Source organism: Ptychodera flava, chromosome 16 (genome assembly GCF_041260155.1).
Source record: "Ptychodera flava strain L36383 chromosome 16, AS_Pfla_20210202, whole genome shotgun sequence".
Lineage (NCBI taxonomy): Eukaryota > Metazoa > Hemichordata > Enteropneusta > Ptychoderidae > Ptychodera > Ptychodera flava.
The window spans coordinates 12,308,154-12,330,402 of NC_091943.1; the positions used below are offsets into that span (position 1 = coordinate 12,308,154).

Below are 22,249 nucleotides of genomic sequence, written 5' to 3' on the forward strand. Positions count from 1 at the left end.
ATCAGCCCTTTTTAGCTAGATGTTTGCTGGCTGCCAAGCAACATTTGATGACTTCTGAGAAAGCCTGACTAGTCCGCTAGCAGCTGTTATTAGCCAGCTATGAGAAGGCTACTAGATAACAGGCAGATGCGTGCGAGAAAGCCCTAGGCTGCATTCACAAACACGTCGGAGGAGATTCTAAGAAAAATTTGCAGATTTTTTCAAATGCTCCGTTAACTCACAATGCGTTCAAAACCCTTTTCTGACTTGCTATAATTTTGAAGCCCCCCCCCCCCCCCGGTCAAAGGAAGACAAAATGTGGCTGATACAGTGCTTCGTCCAAACATATCAAATTATAATGCATGAGAGTCTATTGAGTAAACTATCACCATATTTCCCATACAAAGGAGGTATATCTCTATGTTTATTTAGTCCGATAATTCATGTGAATGTACTTTGCTTTAGGTCAATAAGTGGCAGGTAAAAAGTGAATTGTGTACAAAAATTTGATTTTTAGATTTCATCGATGTTGATTTGCTATACATGGTAGTCTATGGAAAATTTTAAACAATTTTTTTTTGCAATATAAAACTAGCAATACTAGTATTTGCTTTATCTATAGATGTTTGATAATTGATATAGATGCACTTGATTGAATTGGATGGTTACAAGTGCATATGTGTACAAGAAATTTCATTTTGGAATTTCACCGAAAATGTGGATCCACTTTACTTTGGACTCCATGAAAAATCTATGAATATTGTTTTCTATATAAAATTAGCAATATCTGTGCATTTATAGACATTGGATAATTGATATAAATGTACTTCATTGCAATAGGAGGGTTACAAGTGCATATGTGTACAAGAAATTTGATTTTGTGGATCCACTTTACATGGGACCTATGAGAAAACTATGAATATTATTTTCAATGTAAAACTAGCAATATCTGTACATTTATAAACGTTGGAAAATTGACATAGATGCTCTTGATTAGAATAGGATGGTTACAAGTGCATATGTGTACAATAAAAAAGGTGCATGGGCTAATTCTGTCACAGCTCTCGTTAAGTTTGGAGAGTGTGCAGCTACACACGAGTATTGGGAGAATTTACACTCATACTATTTTTCTACGAAACATCTTTTTAATACCTTCTTATTATTCTTAACATTAACATATATACATTCTATTTTTTCAGCTTCAAGGCAAATTACAATATATCTCACCTACGCATGCTATTGAAAAAAGGACAAGAGTCTCTTTTGAAGAAGATGCCATATTCATATCTTTAGCCTCATAGAATTACCCAACCATTCTCTAATATACATGCATTCACTTTTCTTTGTGATCAGTAACTATTTCTTGAGAAAACGCTTCATAAACACTGTACATCTATACATTTAGCATCTTTGCCTTATACGTCGCAAAAGCTGTCATACTCAGAATCATACATCGAGATACAACACATTTTAAAACAGCAAAACATTGCAAATAGTAGTATTCCAAATATGTAAAGATATATCTTTCCATATAAGCAATATTGATCCAATACTTTCAAATTTTCTTTCCACACAAATTATTCTCCATTTGATTTGCATCATGTCCAAATAGACAATTATTGTCTTTAACTTTTATCTGCTCATGAAATTAATCATTGATCCATGTTGGGTTTTTTACATAATTCATACCCTCCGTTTTATCTTTGTTCAGCTTCGGGCCTGCATGCATAGCGTATCCTTCAAATAGTATTGGTGGTACAAATGACATTACTTCCGTCGATCTTTAAACCAATGCTGTCACGATTGTGAGAATACATTTGCTAATAAAAATAGACATAAATAAATAGATAAATAAATTTATTTTAATAAGCATCTATTTATCGTTATGATTTCTGCAATCATCCGCTTAAACAGAATACCTTGAATCGCATTCATTGACAATCGATGCCGCTTCGTCTTGATCTCTTTTAGATGCCAACCTAGTTCGTCGATTGTCACGCAGCTGCTTCGGATATATTTTTCTCCTCCTTAAATTTTGTAGACCTGGCTTGCCATAGAAACGACGTACAGAGCACGGTCGGGCAACCGCGGGCTTCTTTCTCGTCTTTTTCGGTTTCCTTTCTTGCTTTGGGTTGTAATCAAGAACGCGCTCGAGTTCCTCCCTCTTGGCTCTGGTTTTGAAGCAGGGCAGACGATCTGACAGCCTGTACAGCAGTGAAATGATATAGCTGACGAATACCAGAGAATTTAGAACGACTAGCGCGTACAAGATGAATACTATGGTTACATTATTATGTACGTCTACATTGGCTAGATACAGGTAGCCAGCACATGACACAGTGAAGAGCAACGTCCACAATGACGCCCCCTCGAGAAAGTTTTCTAAAGTCCCTTGGAAGGGACGAAATGAGTTATGAAGTTGTATGCATATGGCGAATACTACAGCGATGGAGACGGGTTGCAAGGCCGAGCCTTGTGGCACGCATGAGAAAAGCGTTGCAAGACAAAGTTTGCGGAATATGTAACCTATCTCGACATATTCAAAACCAGATTTGTAAGGTTTAAAAAACTTTCCAAGAAAATTATCGATATTTTCGAGGGAGCGTTTAATGTGAGCAGATGGATCGGTGATTTGAGCGAGTCGACGTCGTTTTGGCACGAATATCTTCAATATTACACCAAACACTGCTGGCGTCAGGACTCCATAGATGGCCAAGGAAACGGAGGACAATCTCAAGTATGTCCTCCAAAGATATCCCTGACAACGTACGTTTGGATAATTATGCATGTAGAGAAATCCAGTGGCTTCATCTGCATCACATATTGTCAGCGCCATCAACGACAACTTTATAATCGGGAAATACAGCAAGGTTAAAACAAAGACTGCTACCCCTCCACAATGGTAGGCAAACTTCCAGAATGGTCTCCAATCAATAATATTAAAATGTTCATTTGCTTGCAGTAGAGGTGTTCGTTCGCCGAGCGCATCGCGTTGATCTTTTCGAGAATGATAGCAATAATAGACCAATGCTCCTGTTACGATTAGGATAACAAGAAGTGCGATTGAGATAATGGGAAGAACAAGCATGATTATTAATTGTCCGGGCGGTTCATATAATTTAACCATTACACATTTCAAACTAGACAGCTGGAAACTGAATGCATCACGTACGACATATACCATTTCATAGATTTCCTTAGGCGCGACTGGGTAGGTACGCAAAGTAGCGTCAAGAAGTTGAACGTAAAACACAAAACCGTTGAGGATGCCCTGTGAATTTCCTGAGAGTCCTGACAAATTGGCAACAACAACGATGAACGTCAGTTGGAATCCCCAAAATGGAGCATGACCTAGAGCGCAAAGAATTAAGTGAATAAGCAACAATGCGACCTGGAGGCCACTTGTCAATGCAGTACGAATGAACGTTTGTCTTTTCACTCGCCAGCGCACGAACCACGCTATGATAATACAGAATACGGTCATGCTAGAAATTCCGGTGAGAACTTTATATGCGTCCTGGTGACACGGTCTGCAAGTGTGTTTGCTGTCTTGGTAATATTTCTCACTCGCACACTGTGAACACAGCCGACCAGCATGGTATGATTTGCAGATACATGCCTCGTCGCAGACTATATTTTCTTCGTTTTTGTATTCGTCGATATGAAGATGACATTGACAGGTGCCGTTGACATTGCAAACTGGGTCCTCTGCCTCGGAGACCGAGCACTTTTCAAAACGACCTACGTTGTAAGGCGAAGGTGACGGCCAATAGTTGGATGGCCAAGTCATGTTGCTCACTACTGCTTTTCCAGGGCACGTTCCGCGATCCAGACAGCGTCGACAGCGCCCCCTCTCTCCGAAGAAATGCTCATTGCAGGTACATTGGTGATAATCATAGTAATTGGGATCCATATCAACAAAGCACTCGGCCGTGTTTCGTTTGACTAGACTAACACTGGGGCAGGAAAAGTTCCCACTTTTTGCATTTACCATATTGTTCTCATCAATTGTAAACAGTCCACTGTCTAAACGACCGGAATGACTTCGCATTTTAGCGTTATTACGAATATTCAAGTATCGTAAAGCAGACATAATGACGTACGTTGAAGGGAGCTCACCGCGAAGATTGTTGTTCGACAAGTCGAAGTTTGTCAAGAATGGCATGTCCCTGGTTGTCAGTGGTATCCTACCGCTAAGTCTGTTGTGACTCAGATCAATTGAATTCATGTATACGAAGTTGTAGAGTGCCCGGTCAAGATGGCCCTTCAGACCGGTATCCGATAAATTCAACCAGGCAAGTTGACTGCAAGCTTGAATGAAAGTGCAAACGTCGGAAAACGTAGCATTGAGTGGATTTTGTGAAAGGTCAAGATAGCGGAGTGTTTCATATTCAAATGCTTTAGAGGGTAAAGATGTGATTTGGTTACCCTTCAGAGAAAAACTGCTCAAATTTTGTAAAACAGTGAAGTTTTCTGGAATTTTGCCATGTATGGCATTGAACGACATGTCAAAAAGTGTGAGATTTTTCAAGTACCCGACGGACTCTGGAAGTATGCCTGTCACATCTGGAAGTATGCCTGTCACATTGTTATTGGCCATCATTATCGCTGCTAGGATTGGGTAATTTTCACCAAAATTTGCCGGCAGTTCTCCATACAGACCCATCTGCGACATGTGTAACCATTGAATTGCCTTTAACTCGAGTAATGATTCTGGATATCGACTTTTCATCTTTGTGTATTCAAAATCAAGAAATCGTAAATGTGGTTTATTTTCGCCAAGGCATTCAGGGATGGCACCTGTTATGGCCGTCTCGCCAACACTGAGAACCGTCAGGTTAGTCTTATCACAGAGCTCAATCGGTAGATCACCCGTGATGTTTGGGTTCAAACTGAGTTGCACAAAATGCAGAGGCATGTTTCTGATCAGCGCGCCCTCTAGAAATCCTGAGAAGTTGTTGAAAGAGATGGTCAAGTTTTGTAAGTTCGTCATGTTTGGCTTCAAGAAGTCAATCAGATTTCCCTTGAGGCGGTTTGAATTCACATTCAAGCAGTCTAAATATTCCAACCTGGATACGTCTGGGAGGTGACCAGTCATATTGTTCACATACAATAAAATCTTCGATACAAATCCTTGCTGGTTACAGCATATACCGTACCATTGACAATGATCCGTACCGTTAACAAGCCACAAACTGTAATTATTCCAATGATCTCCATTTGTAGCGTGGTAGATCTGAAAAGAAATCACGCAAGTTTAAAACGTCTTTTCCAAAAACAATATGTTGTGTGTTGCTTTGCTACGAAATTAGACTATGTACCAGCAGAAGTGAACCCCCTCCCCCCACCCAATTCCAAAATTTGCAGACAGTCCTTCTTTTGAAAGCCTATCATTTACCCAGTGAATTTGCGTTTGTTTAACACCTGGGCATTGGGCGTTTTGAAGTATATTTGGTAGGCACTCAGGTAAGGCCGTGTCCATTGACACAAGGGGTAAAGTTGCTCTTAAAATACCCTCTGATAATTACAACTATGGTGTGTATGGTACCAATGGAAAGCGTTTGAAAGAAGCTACTATATTACTACCAACTTAGACAACCTCAAAATGTATTGTTAGAGCCTTTAATAGGCGGCGAAATGTTCTGTATGTTCCTAATTAGTGATTTGTGAGATTTCTTTGTTTGATAATATGATGTTTCTAAATGTAATTTGTCAATGTATTCTAACTATATAGCACCCTCTATGACTTTTTGAATGAATATGTATTTCATAGTGACTTATTAGCCCAATGGGCTGGGTAATTCATCTTGCATTTTTCTCTTTTAGTTATATACTTTAGTAATTACATGTCACTATAATAAACATACTACTATCACAACAGTGGTCAGTAATTGGGTCACGATGACGTCATTTCAATAGATACTACATAAAAAATGTTATTTTAGGTCTGCATTACGGATAAGAGTGAGAAAGTTCAATAAAATTGTGTTGAAAGCTGAAATTAAACGTATTTTAGCAAGATACCACATGATGATTTGGATAAAACCTAAAAATTTGAGTTATTTTAGACATTGAATGATTGAGTGGTAGTTACGATCAGGCAGATGTTGTGATCACTATTACAATTGTTTGTGCAACAATGATTCAGATTTTTAGTTAAAGTTACATTGCGTTAAAGTTAGGATTTTGTGGTGAGTATTAAAGAGGCAGTCCCACTTGGTAACATTTTTAAAACACATTTTTTTTTATGACGACGGTCGATATTTGACGTGGCGACTCCACGCGGTTTGCGAGATATCGATAAAAACATGTCATTTCCCGAACGTATTTTTCACATCCCGAAGTTTTACGATCGTTTCTGGTTGTGACCCGAAATCCCCCGAAAGTGTGTTGTCGTGCTGATTGACGATATTCTAAGGAGTCCAAAAACGTTCGAATGACGCAATTAATTTACCTCTTACTGCGATGACTTTATATACATCATTATCAATGCCTTTACTTCTTGTAATTCTTTTTTAAAACTTCTCCTTAGTTTTTGTCGTTTTCATTATTCTCAATCAGTTGTATTCAATTTCTAAACAATACCACATAGATATCAGTTTTTACTTGTAAAATATTAGTGCCTCTGATGACTACATTTTGTCGTCTGCCACACAGTTACGCGTGGTTCGATACAGAGCGGCCGCCGCGTGCGGTATGCGCGCATACCACGCGGCGGCCACTATGCATACTATGTATCAACCGCACCTATCTGTGCTAGTCACCTATGCGAATTCTGGTGGAATCAGGAAACTTTGTTTTGCGTTTTTTTTGCCGAGTCAGTAGGACTCGGCTTTCTCCCATGGGACATGACCGCTCACCGACGAGAGTGGTACTGCTGTGGCGTACAGCAGTGTCAGCGTAGACTCGTACTCCATAGCTTAGTTGACAATGGCCCCAGTGCCGAACGTTCTATGTTCGGAAGCTGAATTCAGGCGGGCCACCGGAATTCAAACTTTAACTTTTTTGAGGATATGTTTTTATCGATATCTCGCGATCCGCGCGCAGTCGCCATGTCAAATATCGACCGTTGGCATTAAAAAAATGTGTTTTAAAAATGTAACCAAGTGGGAGTGCCTCTTTAAAGTGTAGTAATATATGATAAATTTTCAGCAATGCACATTAAGGTTTTAAAAACATACTGTGATGAGGGAAGTTGTAGTCTATGAGAATTTTCATTATTTAAATCACTTTCAGTATAAGCAAGGCGCACTTTGATGTACTATACTCTTCTTAGTTTGTGAATTATTTTAAATGTAGCCTATATAGACTGCTTTGAGTATCTGCCCGAGCTTTTGAAAATAACTGAGCAAAAATAATATTATGCAGCAATAAATTATGTTTTGTATTGCGTATTTAATGTTTTACTTACAAACGTTGCAGTATCAGTGCAGTGATCATAAACTGTGGTTCACATTGTGCTTGATTTCTTAATGAACTATTTTGTGATTGTGCAAGTTTAACTATTGAATGCGTTGAGGATAGAAAGCATTAGACAGTCGAAATATTATCATACTTTTCCTATGACTATGCTTTCAGTCTTTGATTGATGTCCGGAGGTACATAATTGTAACAAAACGTATTGGTTTGTCAACAAGATATGAATCCCTCTTTGAGTATATTTTGTCAAGTAATCGCGTGTTATACCGAAAAAATTGCAAAAACATCCGTACCACATCACATCTCTTTGATGTAAGTTGACAATCATACACAATGCTGCTGCTATACCTACATGTAAGTTGTATACATACGAGTTTTATATTTTATATTTTATAAAAATTAATTAAAGTTTTATATTACATTTTAATCGGCAATTTGGTACACCAAATAATCATGCACCTTTAAGTCAATGGGAGCTGTTCTTTTGGTTCAGTGACTAAACAGTCTTTTCTAAACCAGTGCATCAATACATTAAACGTATGTTCTTTGCAGGACGCATCGTGGCAGTTAGCTGACGTCATTATATGAAAAACTGTATACGTATTTTTACATCCTCTACACGGAAGCTGTTTGTTAGCATATTGTTAAATACATCAAAAGCTCTTGTGACGTGTTATGCTGACCGATGGTCTAAACAAAAATGTGGTTCCAAATTACAGATTTAAAACACTTGTGTACGATGTATTTGAAATACAGGACTTTCCGTTGATGGGTTCAGGTAAGGCAGACAGTGTTGAACAAATTTGGAAATGGTAAAGTTATGGAATGTTTGCGAGCAAACCTGATCAAGAACTTTCCTTTCCAAGTCGCGTGAGCCATCTCCTTTTCCACTCCACGGCCCACAGTAACAGGTGCCGTATACATTCCTGAAAATTTTAGTAAAAATTAGTTTCTATGTTCATGAGTAAATGAATCATACTTGTGAGGCAATTTTGTAAACTCAAAATACTTGTTTTCCACATGCATACATACGCGCTTAAAACATAGGCATACATACATACATACATACATACATACATACATACATACATACATACATACATACATACATACATACATACATACATACTACATGCTATAGATACATGTTATAGATACATAGACAATACACATTCTTTGATAGAAAGACAACTTATATCGATGTGGATGTAGAAGCTTACGTACTTTTTACTGTCATTGCAAGGCATAGGCGACGAATTTTCCAGAATTGAATCTGTGGTTTCAGTAAGTGTTAACGTTTTAACATCGTATGATGACGTTTCACCATTGTATGATTCTGTAAGAAATGTTAATTTATTACAAGGCAACGAAAACTCTGTTATTGAATCTTTTTGAGAAGGAAAAGAAAAAATGTTCATTCAAAACATTTCCTGTGATTTGTTCGGGCGTTAGTTGTGTTTAAATCTTAGATAACTTATTTAAATCTGCGAAGTCTTTGGAATCTTATAGTTTAAGAGTTAAAAATACATGAAAGAAAACTATAGTACGTTATTCGACCCCGTGTTTTAGTCTCAAGTTAAGTATACAGCACAGAGATTTTACAAGCATAGGCTGAGGCCAAGAAAAATAAAAAGATTATTTCTCATCCTAGACATATAGCAAAAATGATGCGGCGACGCGGCTTTTTGTTTCTTCTCAATTTTTTTTATTCTTTAATCAACAAGAACACTCAAAAAACATGAAAACAACATAGGAATGGACGCAGCGATAAATGCACAGCAGTGTTGCTTTAGCATTTTTGTATGGCAACAGTTCTGTAGATTGACTTTAGTGCAGCAATGCACAGTTATGATAGCTTAATATAACAGTGACATATGTGTACAGTTCTGAATGGAATCTTAGTGTCAGTTATTTTTTTTCACATTTCTGTTTTATACAGCACTGTGTTATGCACTGTCGTCGCGTTTTTTGCGGGTTTTTACATTTTATTCCCGCATGAGCAGAAAAGAAAAGGTTGACGTGGCGGGTCTGAATTGATGCGCGCGAGGATGAGAAATAAACTTTTTAGTTTTCTTGGCCTTAAACGCGTCTGTACACTGCATGTATTGCTTATGAAGCATTATGGGAGGGATGAACCTGATGAAACTTGGGGAGGGGGTGGGGTTTGAGTCCGTTATGAAAATTGTGACCTTCCCCAAAGTTCCTCTTTCTGAGATGTGATCATAGTGTTTTTGTAATCGATAGTATCATGGACCCTCTTTTGCTCGAGTTCCGCATTTGAAATTTTGAAACCTGTCTACGCTTTTAGTTGAACTGCCAGATTTGCAATAAATATATATGTACATACATTCAGATTCATTTAGGAAGACACATGTTGAGAGTTGTAAAATGTGGGTTTTTTCCTCAATAGTTTTGATTTGTAAGTTTTTTCATCATTTTCTCGAATGCTTGATACTCAGAGTATTAAAAAATAGTTCTCTTCAGGTAGTTCCACGATGTTATGGGCAAAATACCTAATGAGTCATGACAAATGAGAAATACACATTTTTAAGTTAACTTATCACAGATTAAGCATCGGAACGCGCTTTCTCGTCCCCAATGCCATCACCAGAACGAATATGAGATTTTTTGTCTGCCAAAATATGCTAAAAAGTAATTACAAGAGTTAAATAACCAATTTAACGAGTACTGTGACCTATGTGGCAAGTGACCAATCAAAACTCTATATTAGGCCAAGAAAAATAAAAAGTTTGTTTCTCATCCTAGACATATTGCAAAAATGATGCGGTGACGCGGTTTTTTTTCTTCCCATTTTTTTTTTATTTTTCAACAAACAAGAACGCGCAAAAATCATGAAAACAACATAGGAATGCACGTAGAGATAATTGCACAGCAGTGTTGCTTTAGTATTTTTGTATCGCACCAGTTCTGCGGTTTGACTTTTAGTGCAGCAATGCACAGTTTTGACAGCTTAATATAACAGTGACATATGTGTACAGTTTTGAATGGAATGTTAGTGTCAGTTATTTTGTTCACAGTTCTGTTTCATACAGCACTGTGTTATGCACTATCGTCGCACATTTTTGCGTTTCCACATGAGCAGAAAAAAAGGTTGACGCGACGCATCTGAATTGACACGCTTGAGGATGAGAAACAAACTTGTTATTTTTCTTGGCCATATACTCGACTACCCAGTGAGTTGTGCCAGGCGTGTTTAATAAATGCTTTATTATTGGTCTGTGAAATAAAATCGTACTTACAGATTTTTAAGTATTAATCTTTGCCATAATATCATTCAAAACTAAAGCCTATGTTTACAATTTCGATGATGCTGATTTCGTTATCACATTTACTTTCGCTGCCAAGGGGTTTAATTACAACAGTATACGGCCTTTCGCACGCCCTCACTCTTTCCGTAATAATATTACCTGAGAGGAGAATGACATCGAAGAGATTTAGGTTTAAATTCATTTCAATATCTGCATATAAGTTGTGTTCGATCTGATGCTAGACCGGGAACATGGGATTTACTTGAAAAGAATCGCAACAGACGGCTTTGCAATATTTCGAACCAGTTCAAACAAGTTACAAAAGAGGATCTTGTTATAGGATATGGCAAAAGAATAAACCCAATGGCATGTTATTTGAAACCGGAAACTAGTTTTTCCACTCTTCTGTCGTCTTCCTGGCAACAGACATTAAAAGTATTTTTATCTGAAATGTAATTACATTGTCAGTAAAACGCCATGATGATGGGCGTGATAAGTCATCTGTTGTATAGTTCGCGCCTCCAAAATGAAAGACTTAATCTTTCGCTTTCTCAAGTAAACATTCAACCATTATCTTTCAAAATCAAATATCGGGGGTCTCCTTGCAAATTTTGACACTGGAGAAACAAATTACCAAATACACTCAGATATTTGAAATTAAAGATGGCCGCCATCCCTGTGTTATCTCTATGGGAGAAAAATACAATTCCTGATTTTCAAAAACTAAGACGGTGAAAATGTTTCTTACTATAAAAGCTTTTAGTGAAATGAGCCCCATGCATAAGTGGTAGGTCAAACGAATATTGTAAAAGCTTAAGAGTCCGAAAAACTGTCCCCGGGGCGAGTTCTACCTTAAATGTTATTGTCCTGCCTGACATGGGCTAAGTGGTCTAGTGTTGGATCACAGGCGCTCCTTAGCTTGGTAGTCTGCTAAGTAGATCGATTTTCGGCTCGATCTATCGATACCGTAGTCGATATGCCCGCCACTGCAACCTAAATACAGTGGCGGACATATCGACTACGGTATCGATAGATCGAGCCGAAAATCGATCTACTTAGCAGACTATCCAGCTAAGGAGCGCCTGTGTGTTGGATGTCTACTGAAGTCCTGCTAACGGTTACGGTACACATATTCCGCAATGTGCCAAATATTGTGTGACTGAAATGTTCTATGCTGTACCTTTATATTGGTTAATGAGTAGTCTGGGTACAGTACACCGATTGCAGATGACTGACATGTGCGATGAAACCTGTACACGATAAAATGGTTCTCCTACAAATTTAGGACACAGATGACACAGCAGCCTTTTCGGACCGTTCCAACTATAGCCGACCAGTGTAGCCGAGAGTTATTCTCTATTCATGATATGTGGAAGTTAATCTCGGCATACCTCTTCGGTGGATTCATAAGCTAGTTTCAATGGGAATTTTAGTAGTGGAAAACACAAATTTACACTTAGCACACACTCCACCTCAACAGGATTACATCATAATCAATAATAGTACGTAGTTTCCTTTTCGTTTTGTTCTCTCCTTTACAACGATGCCCCAGCTGATGTTCGAAACACCCAGCAGTTGGGTCAGGCGTGAGTAAATGTGTTATCGAGTTTGCCAGTCTATTTATAGCTTACCTTTTCAATGGATAAACCAATGATAGAGGGGTTAGCCACACTTTCTTTTTTAAAAAAAAGAGAAACATGACCTTTCACACAGGATCCAAAAGGTTTAAGGTCAGTGATTATGAAAGGCTTCTGATTACATTCTGACCTTTGTCGCTTTCATGCTCGTTCTTTTCTGTTTTCGAATTTCCTCAAGTTTCAACTGAGTAGACACATGGGCCGGTGAAATTTCTGAGTGAAGAAATTTTCCTGCATGTATTTGGCCAACCTTAAGGCAGTGTGCGTCTCGAAAGCGAAAGACTTCAACTTTTGCTCAATCTTTCCTAACTTTCAACCATTCTCTTACCAAATAAAAAAATCAGGGGTCACAGTGCAAAGTTTGGAACCTTGGGAACGAATTAGCGAACATTTACTGATATTTGCAAAATGACCGCCATGCCTGAGAGGCTGTGTTAACTCTTTGGGGAAGTATACAGTTTTCGGTTTTCTAAAAGTTAAGATGCTTAAAATTTTTATTACTCCAGGAGCTTTAATATAAGTCTAAACAAGAGATAGACTAGAAATTTAAAGTATTGAAGAAAAAATTGAGAGTCCAAATATCTGTCTCCGAGGCACGTTCTACTTCAACGGAAAGCTGTCAACAAGACTTTATTCATGGCAATTCCAGCGGATTCGATAAGATTGGATATGCGCTGATCTTCTTTCTGACGATATTGAAATTTTGTACAGAAATTAGTAAATATATCGAAAACGCTGAGTACTTCTTTTGGAATTTTCAAAGTCTTTTTTGTCTGGTAGAGCTGTGGGGAAATTTCAAGAAAAACTGTTTTCTATGCTGGTGTAACGAATCTCAAAGAACAGTGGTTATGCCAAATGATAAACATTTGGCTGTATCGTGATTGCAAGTACTTGCTCACAAAATGTCACCAAAACACTGCAAAAATCCGATGGACTGCAACGCTTGTCACAGGTCTGTTTGAATAACGCGACAGACCGTGATACATAGCAATGCTATACCCAACATTTAGGAACTGAGCTGTATGGAATTTGGAGATGCCACCTGGCATAAAAGCTGACACCAACAGTCTAATAGACTGTCAACAAAAGGCATATCGACGTCTCCAAGACAACAGCTTCACATTGAAGTTTGGACCACGACAAATAAAAACCCACTGGTTGTGATAGCTTCGTTTCCACAGCAAGGGTTGTGAAGACATTTATCTATCTAGTGTTTGATGCCAAATCAGAGCGCTATACATATATAGATATCTACATATATATTGCAAAAGCCGAGCGTTATTAACAAAACGAAAATACAAAATTACTTCAAGTGCAAAGTAATGAAATATAGTTAAGTTTCATATATATATATATATATATATATATATATATATATATATATATATATATATATATTGTTACGTGCAGAGAAAACGAACAAAAGGGTGAACTCAGCAGTTTCCGTTTAAACAAAATTTATTACGAAAACAAAACTAATTGCTAAGTCAGGGACAGAGTACAAGCTTTAAAAGTGTACAGACTACTTATCTCAGCTGGGACGGCAAAGCTCCAGTCTCAGAGTTGTAACAGTCAGTCGGATGAATGAACAGTCCTTTGGCTTGCAGGCTTGAAGCTGCACAAAGTCCACAGTATAAATCCAGCGTTGACAGTGAAGGCTTGAAAGTCTTGAGAATGACTACTGCTGGAGTTTAGTAACACACAAGAGACACGATCCCAAAAGTCTGACTGGAAGCTGTGCACGTCCCTTTTATAAAGGCATATAAGAACAATCTAGAACTTTTATTGACATGCTAATTACTGTTCTAAAATTATCTCCCTTACACAACTAATCAACTTTCCAGAACATTCCAAACATGACTAATTGAATTCAAGGTTGTGAGGTCATCAAGGGCAGTGACCTAGAGAATGTTCTAGACTAATTGAACTCAGGTCATGATGAGTGTGGGGTAAATGACCTACATAACACACCCCCTCTTCAAAAAAAAAGAAAATTTTTCAAAGAAAAATCTTTCTTTTACAAATGTAATCTTGAAAAGGATTTAAGTACTCAAATTTTGTTTTACTCTAAAGTAAAGTTTCTTGAAAGTGAACAACAATAAACTCTAAATACGAGAGAGACAGTCTGCAATTAAATTGTCTCTGCCTTTGATATGTCTAATATCAAGATTAAACTCCTGTAACATTAAACTCCATCTTAGCAATCTCTGATTTTTGCCTTTAAATTTCTGCAGAAAAACAAGAGGGTTGTGATCAATATAAACCACTATTGGCTGATTTGAAGAAGTAACATAAACTTCAAAATGCTGTAAAGCTAATATCAAAGATAAACACTCTTTTTCAATTGTAGAGTAGTTTCTCTGGGATTTGTTAAATTTGTGTGAAAAGTAGCAAACAGGATGTCCCATGACTATCCTCTTGCAATAAAACAGCACCAGCAGCCGTATCACTAGCATCTACAGCTAATTTGAATGGCAAAGTGAAATCTGGTGCAGACAACACTGGGGCACTTTGCAGTATGGCTTTAAGTGTATCAAATGCCTGTTAGCACTGTTCAGACCAAACAAACTTCACGTTCTTTTTAAGTAAGTTAGTCAAAGGCTCAGTAATGGTGGAGAAATTAAGACAGAATTTTCTGTAGTAACCAGCCATACAGAGAAAGCGCATCAGCTGTCTCTTGCAATTTGGTATGGTGAAAGTTGAAATGGCATTGATTTTAGATGCACTGGTTTTATCTCACCCTGTCCTAAGGTATGTCCAAGGTAAGTCACCCTTGCCCAACTGAACTCAGATTTGGCAAGGTTGACAGTCAACATTGCTTTGCTCAGTCTCTCAAAGAACTTCCGCATGAGCTTGATGTGTTCCTCCCAGGTGTCACTATACAGGACGACGTCGTCAACGTAGGCTGCACACCCGTCTAGCCCGGATATGACGTCGTTGATCATCCGTTGGAACGTTGCCGGAGAGTTCTTCATTCCGAATGGCATCACCTTGTACTGGAACAATCCTTCTGGTGTAACAAAGGCGGATATTTCACGAGCACGATCCGTCAGAGGGACTTGCCAAAATCCCTTCAGTAGGTCAAATTTCGTCACGTACTTGGCTTTTCCCACTCGGTCGATGCAGTCATCAATCCTCGGGATTGGGAAAGTGTCTGTCTTTGTTAAAGTGTTGACCTTCCTAAAGTCCGTGCACATACGATAACTGTGATCTGATTTGGGAACAAGTATGCACGGCGAACTCCAGTTACTTTTACTGGGTTCAATAAAGTCATTGTCCAGCAGGTATTTGACTTCTTCCTGGAGATATTTCGCTTTTGTGGATTCAGTCTGTATGGATGTTGTTTTACAGGCTTACTGTCCCCAACATTGACGTCGTGATAGATGACGTTTGTCCTCGTTGGAACATCTTGAAACAAATGTTCATGGATTGGTTCTTTCAGCTGTTGTTGTTGTTCTGGCTGGAGGTGTGTCAACTTTGTAGACTCCAGCTTCTCCAGGATTTCTGAGTTCTGAAGCTTGACCGAGCCCAGCTTTGAGTTTAGAGTATTATCACTCAAGTCAGTTTCAGTATCACTATCTTCATAATGGTTTGAACTGACTGCACTGACAGGCTGAGTTATAGTAGGATTATCCCTATCAAAATATGGCTTAAGCATATTTATGTGACATAGCTGTTTTTGTTTTCGCCTGTCAGGTGTTATTATGATGTAATTAAATCACTCAATTTCTTATCAATTAGGTATGGCCCAAAGTAACGAGCATGGAGTGGTTTGCCAGGAATTGGAAGTAGAACAAGAACTTTTTGACCTGGTTCAAACTTCCGTTTTGAGGTGCTTTTATCATATTTGATTTTCATTGACTGCTGAGATGACTCAAGATTTTCTCTGGCTAATTCACAGGCTTTAGAGAGTTTCGTACGAAAATCTGACACATATTGCAAAATATTCAGACAATCATCATCGTCTGATAGGAATTTCTCTTTAACGAGCTTAAGTGGGCCACGGACTGTATGTCCAAATACAAGCTCAAATGGGCTAAAACCAAGAGACCCTGAATTGACTCTCTAACAGCAAAGAGCAAAAAATGAATTCCTTCATCCTCTGCTTCTCTGTGTCAAAACAGTAGGTCCTAATCATGTTTTTCAAAGTTTGATGAAATCGCTCAAGAGCACCCTGACTTTCTGGATGATAGGCGGATGACCTATACTGTTTAATGCCTAGCTGATCCATTACTTGTTGAAAAATACCAGACATAAAGTTGGAGCCTTGATCGGACTGGACACATTTGGGGAGGCCAAATAAAGTGAAAAATTTGACTAAAGCTCTCACTATAGTCTTTGTCTTTATATTTCTCAGTGGTATGGCTTCTGGGAACCGAGTTGATGTACACATAATTGTCAACATGTACTCATTTCCTGATCTTGTTTTTGGTAGGGGCCCAACACAGTCTATTAGAATCCTACTAAATGGTTCTTGAAATGCAGGAATTGGCTGTAAAGGGGCCTTTGGAATGGTCTGATTCGGCTTTCCTACCATTTGACATGTGTGACAAGTTTTACAGAAATGTGCTACGTCCTGCCTGAGATTAGGCCAATAAAAGTGACTGAGAATTTTATGATAAGTTTTCCTGACTCCTAAGTGACCAGCCCAGGGGGTTTCATGGGCCAGGCGCAATATTTCAGCATGGTAGGGCTTTGGAACCACAATTTGATGTTTTATAGCCCAATCGTCATCAACCAAAACATCTGGAGGTCTCCATTTACGCACATGAGAATACCAGATTTTGTATAATAGGAAACAGAGCTATCTGAAGTTTTACCTTCATCATCTACCCTGTCCAACAAAGACAAAATATCTGGGTCTTTGTGTTGTTCTGCAATGAGATTTGATCTAGAAAATGTCTGACTTTGGTCAGCAGAAGTTTTACTGGAAGTTTCAAATCCACGAGGGATAACGGAATGATCCGTGTCAAACACCTGACTGAGAAAGGTGTCATTTAAGTCAACATCTGTGACATTATTTTGAGAGTATTTTGATTCTCGGAAGTTTTCTTTGACATGGCTCGAGTAATGGCACATGAAGGAAATAAATCGGGTATCTCTTGTTCAATTGGCTCTGGATCCTGATCTAAACTAGGATTATCAGTCACAAGTGGATTAGTAATGACCTTGTCCCCAGCAAGGTCGTTTCCAAGAAGAAGGTGATCCCTTCAAAAGGCAAAAAAGGCCTAATACCTAAAGTCACAGGTCCAGAAACAAAGTCCGAAGACAAATAGACATTATGGAGAGGAACAGGAATGTAGTCATTGCAATCTACCCCCTTAATAAGAACTTTAGAACCTGAAAATGACTTTTCAGAAACGGCAGGGTATCTGCCAACAAAAGAGACTGGGAAGCCCCGGTATCTCTTAAAATTTTGACAGGGGTAGCGGAAGAAAAATCACTAGAAAGTGATATAAAACCATTATGAATAAATGGCTCGAAAATACCCATAATGCTATCTTGAGAAGAATTGACCTTGACCTCATTAATTGGGGATAAGAGGGGTTTAACCTCAGACAATGTGTTACACACGTTATTAGACTCTAATTGAGTTGATGAAGAAATAAAGCCGGTTGGCTTAGATCCACTTTGACCACTTTGACCTTCACGTTTTCTTTTCAATTTGAAACAATCTGACATTAAATGGCCGTCTTTCTTACAATAATTACAAGAAAGTGTACCGAACTGTTTGTCAGAAGGAGATTGAGACTTGGGATCTGATGATGTGGGAGTGTTACTTGAACTGTGTGAACTGCTGTCATTTGATTTCCTACTCTCCTTTGAGAATTCTTGGATGAAAAGGACGAGTTAAATTTACCTGCATTGTTTCTGTATGAAAAGGACTGGGATGGTTTGCTGAGAAATGAAGATTTGTGGGTCAATGAATAATCATCGGCCAAACGTGCAGCAACCTCCAATGTATCTGCCTTTTGTTCATTGATAAACGTCTTGATGTCACTCCGAATGCACCTCTTAAATTCCTCAATCAAAACAAGCTGTCGTAATTTGTCATAATTCTGACTGACCTTTTCAGAAGAGCACCAACGATCAAACAGTTGTTCTTTTGTTCGAGCAAATTCAACATAAGTTTGATCCTTCACCTTCTCACAATCCCTAAATTTCTGACGATAAGCTTCAGGCACCAACTCATAGCCCTTGAGAATTAATTCCTTTACAGAATCATAATTTGAAGCCTGCTCTACTGACAACTGAATGTAAATTTCTCTGGCTTTACCCACCAAAGCACTCTGCAAAAGCATAGACCAGGACTCCTTAGGCCAATTCAGACTCTGAGCAATTTTCTCAAAATGAAGGAAATATTTATCAACATCCTTTTCTTGGAAAGGGGGAACTAACCTGAAATGCTTAGTGATGTCAAACTTGTCTGAAGGGAAGAATTTTCCTGACTGTCCAAGCTCAAACGTTTTATTTCTAACTGCAGTCGGTGTTCTGCTAATTCTCTTTCCTTTTCTTTTTCCTCTCTTTCTTTCTCCCTTTGTCTTTCTTCCATTTGCAATTCTTTTTCTTTCATTTCCAATTCCCTCTCTTTCTGTCTTTCTTCCATTTCTAACTGCATTTGTATTTTTTCTTTTTCTAATGCCTGTCTCTCCTTTTCCATTTGTAATTCTTTTCTTTCATTTGTAATTCTTTTTCTTTTTCTAATGCCAATTTTTTTAGCTCGAAATCTGCCTGTATTTCCAATTCTAATTTTTTGAGTTCGAAGGAAGACTCAGGCTCATAATCTTTTAAGGCAGACTCCTCAAAATGGCCAGAATTAACTAAATGTTTTGCAATCTTGAACTGTATTTCTCGCTTGCGCATAGATCTTTTGACATCTACTTTAAGGAAATTGGCCAGTGCTATGAGGTTGTCTTTTCTGAGGGAATTAAATGTGTCCTGATCAAGGTCATCCATAAATTCGTCTGGCTTGAATTCCGCCATGATTGAATTTAGCTGAGTTCACAGTATACAGTAGTTTTGAAAAGGTAGGCAAAATGTTGTCAAACGGCTCAAAATATTCGTATCCCGGACGAGCCCCCAATTTGTTACGTGCAGAGAAAACGAACAAAAGGGTGAACTCAGCAGTTTCCGTTTAAACAAAATTTATTACGAAAACAAAACTAATTGCTAAGTCAGGGACAGAGTACAAGCTTTAAAAGTGTACAGACTACTTATCTCAGCTGGGACGGCAAAGCTCCAGTCTCAGAGTTGTAACAGTCAGTCGGATGAATGAAACAGTCCTTTGGCTTGCAGGCTTGAAGCTGCACAAAGTCCACAGTATAAATCCAGCGTTGACGTGAAGGCCTTGAAAAGTCTTGAGAATGACTACTGCTGGAGTTTAGTAACACACAAGAGACACGATCCCAAAAGTCTGACTGGAAGCTGTGCACGTCCCTTTTATAAAGGCATATAAGAACAATCTAGAACTTTTATTGACATGCTAATTACTGTTCTAAAATTATCTCCCTTACACAACTAATCAACTTTCCAGAACATTCCAAACATGACTAATTGAATTCAAGGTTGTGAGGTCATCAAGGGCAGTGACCTAGAGAATGTTCTAGACTAATTGAACTCAGGTCATGATGAGTGTGGGGTAAATGACCTACATAACATTATATAATATATATATAGAATAGAATAGTCAATGCTTCGCAAGCTTAATGCACAACAATAGAACTGGAGTAGCTTTCAATGTGTAAGCATGACTTCGCATTACCGATGTTTCATCACCATATAACGCTGCTCGTACGCAGACCTGTGATCATATCAAGTAATTGAGCGGCGACACTCGATACTTACCTGTGCACACAGCTGTCAGCCTGTACACTAAAACAAGAAGATAACAAAATATCTTCGCTTCCAACATCGTTCGATCTGTAACACCTATAAATTTCAAGTGCTTATAGCACATTTTGCAAATGAAAACGAAAACAGTGGCCTTTCTGAGAAACGCGGAAATACCGACTTTTATTGTGCGATGAAAATGGAAACTTGTGCAGCCGTCGGGAAATTCCCAGGTCCGTAATCCTATAGAGCATGTAAGGTCACACAGTTTGTCTGGGGCAATAATTAATTCCTATGTCACAGGTCAAAACAGAAGGGAGCGCCCATTTGTTATCGCTGATGTGGGCCTAAGTCCGAAGAAGTGAAGGGGGGGGGGGGGAGGGGTATCAACCTCTTGTTCATCCTGTTTCTCAGGAAGAGGGATGCGTCAAAAATTTTCAGAGTTTAAAAAGAATAGTGCAGGTATAATGTTCTGGATTGCATTGACCTGCAGGTGTGTTGTCTCCTTTTTAACAGTATTTTATCCGTCGAGACCGGGATTGCCATTCCCTCGGTCGCTTCCTTTATTTTTCCCGCAAATAACTCGACTGTTTTAGATCGATGTTTACTGTGGTATAATTTATTTCCTGTTGTAACCTGCAACTCTTTTGGTTTGCCCAGACTAATCAGTAACCAGTTGACTGTTCTGTTAAATTGTAAAGCTATGATAGAGGAAACGGCGGATCGATTACACATGCCAAGCTTCCGCAATTTCTCAGTCGCAATAATTCATTATAGGGGACCGTTCAGTTTTTACGGCCTGGGGGGGGGGCAAAATCTTGTCGCCGGTGTCCAAAAAAATATAGACCCCCCTGCATTTTTGGTGAAAAAGATAACCCCCCCCCCTTTTTCACACGAAAAAGTTTGATGACCCCCCCCCCCCCACCCCCGCTGAAAAATAACCAAAACTCATATGTCAAATTTACCCGCACAGTTTGGATTTGAACTCCGGTACGCAGCGCACTTTATTCGTGCAGCAGAGATGCCAGTGCACAAACTTCCCAGCCACATCCATGCAAACGTCTGTTAATTAGGACAGCTGTGAGGCAATTTTTAACTTCATTTCCATAGACAACTTATGTCCATGGACATTGTATAAAGTAAACTTTATTGGAGTGGTTCGCCAAAGGCAGCCCTCCGGTTAAGAGGGTCATGGGCCATTACGTAAAGTCAACTTTATTCTAGTGGGCCACCAAAGGTGGCCCGCCGGTAAAGAGGGTCGATCATGGCCATTGCATAAAGTAAACTGTACTGGACAGGGCCGCTGAAGGCATCCGGCCGTTAAGATGGTCATGGGCTATTACATAAAGTCAATTTATTGTAGAGGGCCGCCGCAGCCCTCCGGTAAAGACGGTTGATCATGGCATTGCATGAAGTAAACCTAATTGGAGTGGGCCAGCAAAGGTGTCCGCCCATTAAGAGGGTCATGGGGTATTACATAAAGTAAATTTATTGTAGTGGTCCGCCACAGGCGGCCTGCCGGTAAAGAGGGTCGACCATGGCCATTGCATGAAGTAAACCTAATTGGAGTGGGCCGCCAAAGGCGTCTGCCCATTAAGAGGGTCATGGGTAATACATAAAGTATATTTATTGTAGTGGGCCGCCTTCGGCCCGCCGGTAAAGAGGGTCAATCATGGCCATGGCATAAAGTGAACTTTATTGTAGGTATTATGTTTTGAAAATGTGGTGACCCCCGCCCTTTCCATCAGTGAAAAAGCGATGACCCCCCCCCTTTGCGGATTCCAAAATTACGATACCCCCCCCCCGGCCGTAAAACTGAACGGTCCCTAAAGTGACAGTTACAATCAGTTGCCATGTGTATTCAAAATTTCCTAAAATCTTCAGAATATTTGATGGAAATACCCTTAATGTGGACATATACTTACAGGAACAAATCCGCTCTTTTTCACAAGAAAACGTGAAATACTTGCAATAAGTCACTCAGTATGCCAGATGACGGCGGTACATTCAAATTGCTTTCCTATGACAAATGAACATGGCCACAGGGTATGGGAAAGCTGCTATCCGTATAAGGCACCGCCAACTTAGATTTCATTACAAAAGCTTCAAGTTGAA

The 22,249-nt window shown here is 39.0% G+C and overlaps 1 protein-coding gene across 1 annotated transcript; it reads right to left on the minus strand.

Annotated features, from left to right (window-relative positions):
• Positions 1–1,885: 1,885 nt before the first annotated feature.
• On the minus strand, positions 1,886–20,315 carry LOC139114967 (putative leucine-rich repeat-containing protein DDB_G0281931). Its single transcript, XM_070676880.1, has 5 exons — positions 20,150–20,315; positions 8,623–8,734; positions 8,240–8,324; positions 3,435–5,215; positions 1,886–2,183 (listed from the first exon to the last, which is right to left on the minus strand). The coding sequence occupies exons 1-5, from the start codon at positions 20,259–20,261 to the stop codon at positions 1,886–1,888; spliced, it is 2,388 nt and encodes a 795-aa protein (XP_070532981.1). The 5' UTR covers positions 20,262–20,315.
• Between the last annotated feature and the right edge of the window lie 1,934 nt (positions 20,316–22,249).